Source organism: Coregonus lavaretus (genome assembly GCF_964263955.1).
Source record: "Coregonus lavaretus genome assembly, chromosome: 9".
Classification (NCBI taxonomy): Eukaryota; Metazoa; Chordata; class Actinopteri; order Salmoniformes; family Salmonidae; genus Coregonus; species Coregonus lavaretus.
The window spans coordinates 3,201,333-3,210,212 of record NC_139996.1 but is presented as its reverse complement, the minus strand read 5'-3'; the positions used below and the strand labels follow the sequence as shown (position 1 = coordinate 3,210,212).

Genomic DNA, 8,880 nt, shown 5'->3' with positions numbered 1-8,880 from the left:
ATCAATACCACAGACAGATAATAGACAGGGGGGACTATTCACTAGGAAGCAAACAGAACAAAACTGGGAGTGACCTACCTGAACGTGTACAATAGAAATTGTTTTATTTGCAAAATATTTTCTGTTGTAAAATGTTTTGCAGCAGTGTGCGACTATTGAATACACCCCAGATCTCCATCGTTTTAATCTCAGAATGATACCAGAGCTGTACCACTTAGTAACTAGATAGCAAAACTAGATTATCTGACTAAAATAGAATAATATTTACTGTATGTTTCTGAAATAACAAAAAAAAAAATGTGAAAGATAAGCTTGAAATGGGCATGGTCTAATTGACAACCAAAAACATAAACAAAGTTGAGGTTTCCTAATGAAACCAGAATATCAATAGTTCATTCTGGTTGTTCATCAAAGTAAGCTAACATTTACATTTACATCATTTAGCTGACGCTCTTATCCAGAGCGACTTACAGTTAGTGCATACATTATTATTTTCATACTGGCCCCCCGTGGGAAACGAACCCACAACCCTGGCGTTGCAAACGCCATGCTCTACCAACTGAGCTACCTCCCTGCCTGCCATTCCCTCCCCTACCCTGGACGACGCTGGGCCAATTGTGCGCCGCCCCATGGGTCTCAACTTCCTGCTAGTATGCCAGAGGGAGGATGTGACCGTTGGGTTTATCCCTCCCTCTCTAGAATGTTACAGGAAGAGCCGGTGCTGTTCCAGCTTTACAAGGATCTGGTGGTGAGTCAGGTGATCAGCGCTGAGGAGTTCTGGGCCAATCGGATGAGCGTGAACAGCGTGGACCACTCCCTCTCCAACGACAAACAGGAAGTGGGCATCTCTGCAGCCTTCCTGGTGAGCTCAGCGATAATAATGACTGTGTTCCAAATAGTATCCTATTCCCCGTGGTCTCTGGTCAAAAGTAGTGAATGTGAAGGGAATGGAGTGCTAATTGGAGATGTAATGATTCACAGATACTCATCGGTCCCCCGATTCAAATGTTTAAGATACAAGTGCAGCGGTCCGCGGAGCCCAAACCGATCAAAATGTAGCATCATCAGTCAGAAAATCTTTCAAAACTTACGAATCGCCGGTTCAATAATTTTTTTTTGCTCGTATTAATATTCTTTCTACCTTCCCGAAAATACCTCATTTTTTCGTGATAACTGATGCGTCCTCTACCTTCAGTGTCCAACGGCATGTTACCATGTTGACAGTTATTGATCTACAAGTCATGTTGCAGACCGAACAACCCCAGGGACTATCAGTAGCTTAGTCAAACTGCGCTCAGCTTCGCACGCTGACCAACGCGAGGTAGGGCGGCCCTGTTCCTGATCTGGTACCTTGACCATTCAAATGCTAAAATGTCTTGGCTTTGTTAGTGCAGTGACAACCTGTCATCTGCTATATTACTGTTATCTATGCACTGTTGAAAATTTATGTTTTACCAGAATAAAAGTAAGCTACCGGAGACACAACTCTCATCTGGCTATACCTGCTGAACCGGGGATTATTACAATAGATTTTATTTTGAGTGTTCAGTTTCACCATCAGCAATAGTTTTTGGTAGTTTAGCTTTGAACAGTCAGTGTATATGGCCGATTTTTAAATATACAGGGTTAAGTTGATCATTTAATAACGAGGATAGCAGTCACTTACTGCATGGCTGACGCCAGAGGAGAAGAAGAGAAGAGAAAATCACTCAACTTCCAAACGGTCGAAACCATTCCGTTTTTAAGATGGGGGGTGAAATCCAAAGTTGTGCTATACACTGATTGTGCAAAACATTAGGAACACCTTTTTTGCTCTCAGAACAGCCTCAATTCGTCGGGGCGTGGACTCTACAAGCTGTCAAAAGCGTTCCACAGGGATGCTGACCCATGTTGACGTCAATGCTTCCCACAGTTGTGTAAAATTGTCTAGATGTCTTTTGGCTGGTGGACAATTCTTGATACACACGGGGAACTGTTGAGTGTGAAAAATGACAGCAGCGTTGCAGTTCTTGACAAACCGGTGCGCCTGGCACCTACTACCATACCCCGTTTAAAGGCAATAACATATTTTGTCTTGCCCATTCACCCTCTGAATGGCACACGTACACAATCCATGTCTCAATTGTCTCGAGGCTTAAAAAATATTTAACCTGTCTCCTCCCCTTCATCTACACTGATTGAAGTGGATTTAACAAGTGACCTCAATAAGGGATCATAGCTTTCACCTGGATTCACCTGGTCAGTCTGTGTCATGGAAGAGCAGGTGTTCCTAATGTTTTGTACACTCTGTGTATCTTCATTAGCTGTGTCATAGCTAATTTGTAAACTATAAATATTGATACATTACTAGCTCAAACACTTAATCTGCAAAAATGACAAGTTCATTATTTGGTGATGGGGATTTCAGAACCAAAGTGGGGGGAGGGACAATATGTGTATGCGATCAATAAGATTTTATTTTATTTTGACAAAAAACTTGCTACATTGCCCCAACCCAAATCTGGTAGTGGGGTATTAGATGTCTAGTCTCCATTATGGCTCTAATCTGGTAGTGGGGTGGTAGATGTCTAGTCTCCATTATGGCTCTAATCTGGTAGTGGGGTATTAGATGTCTAGTCTCCATTATGGCTCTAATCTGATAGTGGTAGTGGGGTGGTAGATGTCTAGTCTCCATTATGGCTCTAATATGATAGTGGGGTGGTAGATGTCTAGTCTCCATTATGGCTCTAATCTGGTAGTGGGGTGGTAGATGTCTAGTCTCCATTATGGCTCTAATCTGGTAGTGGGGTGGTAGATGTCTAGTCTCCATTATGGCTCTAATCCGATAGTGGGGTATTAGATGTCTAGTCTCCATTATGGCTCTAATCTGGTAGTGGGGTATTAGATGTCTAGTCTCCATTATGGCTCTAATCTGATAGTGGGGTGGTAGATGTCTAGTCTCCATTATGGCTCTAATCTGATAGTGGTAGTGGGGTGGTAGATGTCTAGTCTCCATTATGGCTCTAATCTGATAGTGGGGTGGTAGATGTCTAGTCTCCATTATGGCTCTAATCTGGTAGTGGGGTGGTATATGTCTAGTCTCCATTATGGCTCTAATCTGATAGTGGGGTATTAGATGTCTAGTCTCCATTATGGCTCTAATCTGATAGTGGGGTGGTAGATGTCTAGTCTCCATTATGGCTCTAATCTGATAGTGGGGTATTAGATGTCTAGTCTCCATTATGGCTCTAATCTGATAGTGGGGTATTAGATGTCTAGTCTCCATTATGGCTCTAATCTGATAGTGGTAGTGGGGTGGTAGATGTCTAGTCTCCATTATGGCTCTAATCTGATAGTGGGGTGGTAGATGTCTAGTCTCCATTATGGCTCTAACCTGATAGTGGGGTGGTAGATGTCTAGTCTCCATTATGGCTCTAATCTGATAGTGGGGTGGTAGATGTCTAGTCTCCATTATGGCTCTAATCTGATAGTGGGGTGGTAGATGTCTAGTCTCCATTATGGCTCTAATCTGATAGTGGTAGTGGGGTGGTAGATGTCTAGTCTCCATTATGGCTCTAACCTGATAGTGGGGTATTAGATGTCTAGTCTCCATTATGGCTCTAATCTGATAGTGGGGTGGTAGATGTCTAGTCTCCATTATGGCTCTAATCTGATAGTGGGGTATTATATGTCTAGTCTCCATTATGGCTCTAATCTGATAGTGGGGTATTAGATGTCTAGTCTCCATTATGGCTCTAATCTGATAGTGGGGTGGTAGATGTCTAGTCTCCATTATGGCTCTAATCTGATAGTGGTAGTGGGGTGGTAGATGTCTAGTCTCCATTATGGCTCTAATCTGATAGTGGTAGTGGGGTGGTAGATGTCTAGTCTCCATTATGGCTCTAATCTGGTAGTGGGGTATTAGATGTATAGTCTCCATTATGGCTCTAATCTGATAGTGGGGTATTAGATGTCTAGTCTCCATTATGGCTCTAATCTGATAGTGGGGTGGTAGATGTCTAGTCTCCATTATGGCTCTAATCTGATAGTGGTAGTGGGGTGGTAGATGTCTAGTCTCCATTATGGCTCTAATCTGATAGTGGTAGTGGGGTGGTAGATGTCTAGTCTCCATTATGGCTCTAATCTGGTAGTGGGGTATTAGATGTATAGTCTCCATTATGGCTCTAATCTGATAGTGGCGTATTAGATGTCTAGTCTCCATTATGGCTCTAATCTGATAGTGGGGTGGTAGATGTCTAGTCTCCATTATGGCTCTAATCTGATAGTGGGGTATTAGATGTCTAGTCTCCATTATGGCTCTAATCTGATAGTGGGGTATTAGATGTCTAGTCTCCATTATGGCTCTAATCTGATAGTGGGGTATTAGATGTCTAGTCTCCATTATGGCTCTAATCTGGTAGTGGGGTGGTAGATGTCTAGTCTCCATTATGGCTCTAATCTGGTAGTGGGGTGGTAGATGTCTAGTCTCCATTATGGCTCTAATCTGATAGTGGGGTATTAGATGTCTAGTCTCCATTATGGCTCTAATCTGATAGTGGGGTGGTAGATGTCTAGTCTCCATTATGGCTCTAATCTGATAGTGGTAGTGGGGTGGTAGATGTCTAGTCTCCATTTTGGCTCTAATCTGATAGTGGTAGTGGGGTATTAGATGTATAGTCTCCATTATGGCTCTAATCTGGTAGTGGGGTGGTAGATGTCTAGTCTCCATTATGGCTCTAATCTGATAGTGGTAGTGGGGTATTAGATGTATAGTCTCCATTATGGCTCTAATCTGGTAGTGGGGTGGTAGATGTCTAGTCTCCATTATGGCTCTAATCTGATAGTGGTAGTGGGGTGGTAGATGTCTAGTCTCCATTATGGCTCTAATCTGGTAGTGGGGTATTAGATGTCTAGTCTCCATTATGGCTCTAATCTGATAGTGGGGTGGTAGATGTCTAGTCTCCATTATGGCTCTAATCTGGTAGTGGGGTGGTAGATGTCTAGTCTCCATTATGGCTCTAATCCGATAGTGGGGTGGTAGATGTCTAGTCTCCATTATGGCTCTAATCCGATAGTGGGGTATTAGATGTCTAGTCTCCATTATGGCTCTAATCTGATAGTGGGGTGGTAGATGTCTAGTCTCCATTATGGCTCTAATCTGATAGTGGGGTATTAGATGTATAGTCTCCATTATGGCTCTAATCTGATAGTGGGGTATTAGATGTATAGTCTCCATTATGGCTCTAATCTGATAGTGGGGTGGTAGATGTCTAGTCTCCATTATGGCTCTAATCTGATAGTGGTAGTGGGGTGGTAGATGTCTAGTCTCCATTATGGCTCTAATCTGGTAGTGGGGTGGTAGATGTCTAGTCTCCATTATGGCTCTAATCTGGTAGTGGGGTATTAGATGTCTAGTCTCCATTATGGCTCTAATCTGATAGTGGGGTATTTGATGTCTAGTCTCCATTATGGCTCTAATCTGGTAGTGGGGTATTAGATGTATAGTCTCCATTATGGCTCTAATCTGGTAGTGGGGTATTAGATGTCTAGTCTCCATTATGGCTCTAATCTGGTAGTGGGGTGGTAGATGTCTAGTCTCCATTATGGCTCTAATCTGATAGTGGGGTATTAGATGTATAGTCTCCATTATGGCTCTAATCTGATAGTGGGGTGGTAGATGTCTAGTCTCCATTATGGCTCTAATCTGATAGTGGTAGTGGGGTGGTAGATGTCTAGTCTCCATTATGGCTCTAATCTGATAGTGGTAGTGGGGTGGTAGATGTCTAGTCTCCATTATGGCTCTAATCTGGTAGTGGGGTATTAGATGTCTAGTCTCCATTATGGCTCTAATCTGGTAGTGGGGTGGTAGATGTCTAGTCTCCATTATGGCTCTAATCTGATAGTGGGGTATTAGATGTCTAGTCTCCATTATGGCTCTAATCTGATAGTGGTAGTGGGGTGGTAGATGTCTAGTCTCCATTATGGCTCTAATCTGATAGTGGGGTGGTAGATGTCTAGTCTCCATTATGGCTCTAATCTGGTAGTGGGGTATTAGATGTCTAGTCTCCATTATGGCTCTAATCTGGTAGTGGGGTGGTAGATGTCTAGTCTCCATTATGGCTCTAATCTGGTAGTGGGGTATTAGATGTCTAGTCTCCATTATGGCTCTAATCTGATAGTGGGGTATTTGATGTCTAGTCTCCATTATGGCTCTAATCTGGTAGTGGGGTATTAGATGTATAGTCTCCATTATGGCTCTAATCTGGTAGTGGGGTATTAGATGTCTAGTCTCCATTATGGCTCTAATCTGGTAGTGGGGTGGTAGATGTCTAGTCTCCATTATGGCTCTAATCTGATAGTGGGGTATTAGATGTATAGTCTCCATTATGGCTCTAATCTGATAGTGGGGTGGTAGATGTCTAGTCTCCATTATGGCTCTAATCTGATAGTGGTAGTGGGGTGGTAGATGTCTAGTCTCCATTATGGCTCTAATCTGGTAGTGGGGTATTAGATGTCTAGTCTCCATTATGGCTCTAATCTGGTAGTGGGGTGGTAGATGTCTAGTCTCCATTATGGCTCTAATCTGATAGTGGGGTATTAGATGTCTAGTCTCCATTATGGCTCTAATCTGATAGTGGTAGTGGGGTGGTAGATGTCTAGTCTCCATTATGGCTCTAATCTGATAGTGGGGTGGTAGATGTCTAGTCTCCATTATGGCTCTAATCTGGTAGTGGGGTATTAGATGTCTAGTCTCCATTATGGCTCTAATCTGGTAGTGGGGTATTAGATGTATAGTCTCCATTATGGCTCTAATCTGGTAGTGGGGTATTAGATGTCTAGTCTCCATTATGGCTCTAATCTGGTAGTGGGGTGGTAGATGTCTAGTCTCCATTATGGCTCTAATCTGATAGTGGGGTATTAGATGTCTAGTCTCCATTATGGCTCTAATCTGATAGTGGGGTGGTAGATGTCTAGTCTCCATTATGGCTCTAATCTGGTAGTGGGGTATTAGATGTATAGTCTCCATTATGGCTCTAATCTGGTAGTGGGGTGGTAGATGTCTAGTCTCCATTATGGCTCTAATCTGATAGTGGTAGTGGGGTGGTAGATGTCTAGTCTCCATTATGGCTCTAATCTGGTAGTGGGGTATTAGATGTCTAGTCTCCATTATGACTCTAATCTGATAGTGGGGTGGTAGATGTCTAGTCTCCATTATGGCTCTAATCTGGTAGTGGGGTATTAGATGTCTAGTCTCCATTATGGCTCTAATCTGGTAGTGGGGTGGTAGATGTCTAGTCTCCATTATGGCTCTAATCTGATAGTGGTAGTGGGGTGGTAGATGTCTAGTCTCCATTATGGCTCTAATCTGGTAGTGGGGTGGTAGATGTCTAGTCTCCATTATGGCTCTAATCTGATAGTGGGGTATTAGATGTATAGTCTCCATTATGGCTCTAATCTGGTAGTGGGGTAATAGATGTCTAGTCTCCATTATGGCTCTAATCTGGTAGTGGGGTGGTAGATGTCTAGTCTCCATTATGGCTCTAATCTGATAGTGGGGTGGTAGATGTCTAGTCTCCATTATGGCTCTAATCTGATAGTGGTAGTGGGGTGGTAGATGTCTAGTCTCCATTATGGCTCTAATCTGGTAGTGGGGTGGTAGATGTCTAGTCTCCATTATGGCTCTAATCTGATAGTGGGGTATTAGATGTATAGTCTCCATTATGGCTCTAATCTGATAGTGGGGTGGTAGATGTCTAGTCTCCATTATGGCTCTAATCTGATAGTGGTAGTGGGGTGGTAGATGTCTAGTCTCCATTATGGCTCATATCAGGTGCCTACATAGTACACACCATAGACATACAGTACCAGTCAAAAGTTTGGACACACCTACTCATTCAAGGGTTTTTCTTTATTTTTACTATTTTCTACATTGTAGAATGATAGTGAAGACATCAAAACTATGAAATAACACATATGGAATCATGTAGTAACCAGAAAAGTATTAAACAAATCAAAATATATTTGAGATTCTTCAAGGTAGCCACCATTTGCCTTGATGACAGCTTTGCACATTCTTGGCATTCTCTCAACCAGCTTCCTGAGGTAGTCACCTGGAATGCATTTCAATTAACAGGTGTGCCTTGTTAAAAGTGAATTTTTGGAATTTCTTTCCTTCTTAACGAGTTTGAGCCAATCAGTTGTGTTGTGACAAGGTAGGGGTTTTATACAGAAGATAGCCCTATTTGGTAAAAGACCAAGTCCACATTATGGCAAGAACAGCTCAAATAAGCAAAGAGAAACGACAGTCCATCATTACTTTAAGACATGTGCAGTACCAAAAACCATTAAGCGCTATGATGAAACTGGCTCGTTTACAAACTAAAACGTATCGTTCCTCTTACGTATCGGAGCCCATGTATCTTAGATACGGTACATCAAATGGTCTTGAAAGGGAACGATGCACATCCCTAAAGCCAATGTTTTCCATCGTCAAATTGTCACTGTCTCCCCTAAATCTGTCCTTCTCTGTCTAGCCCTTGGATACACCAATCCAGTGCTTTTAAATGTGTGGGGAGTACTGCACGAGTGCACACTCCTGGAGAAATCACAGATTGTTGGGATGCAGGGAGTGTAAATGGTAGAGGTGGAGGGTGCATAAAGGGGTCATATCTTTTTGTTGTTGTTTCAGGCGGACATACGGCCCCAGACCGACGGCTGTAACGGCCTGAGATACAATCTTACCTCTGACATAATCGAGTCCGTCTTCAGGACGTACCCTGCAGGTAAGATACCTCCGCTTCTCTGTCATGTAAACCAATGGTGCCTACTTAGTGATCGACACGTTATGATTGGCCACCATAAGCAGGTAGATGATGAAACTATGGGCCCTGTTGGAATACC

At 42.8% G+C, this 8,880-nt stretch overlaps 1 protein-coding gene across 1 annotated transcript in view; it reads left to right on the top strand.

The window, feature by feature from the left end:
• Positions 1 to 700: 700 nt before the first annotated feature.
• Positions 701 to 8,880, top strand: part of LOC311134950 (general transcription factor IIH subunit 1-like) — a gene marked incomplete at its 5' end in the record, with an annotated part of 32,958 nt that continues 24,778 nt past the window's right edge. The window contains 2 exons of the mRNA XM_084168723.1: positions 701 to 862; positions 8,669 to 8,762. Coding sequence (XP_084024849.1) covers positions 701 to 862; positions 8,669 to 8,762 — 256 coding nt within the window. The remainder of the gene's footprint in view (positions 863 to 8,668; positions 8,763 to 8,880) is intronic.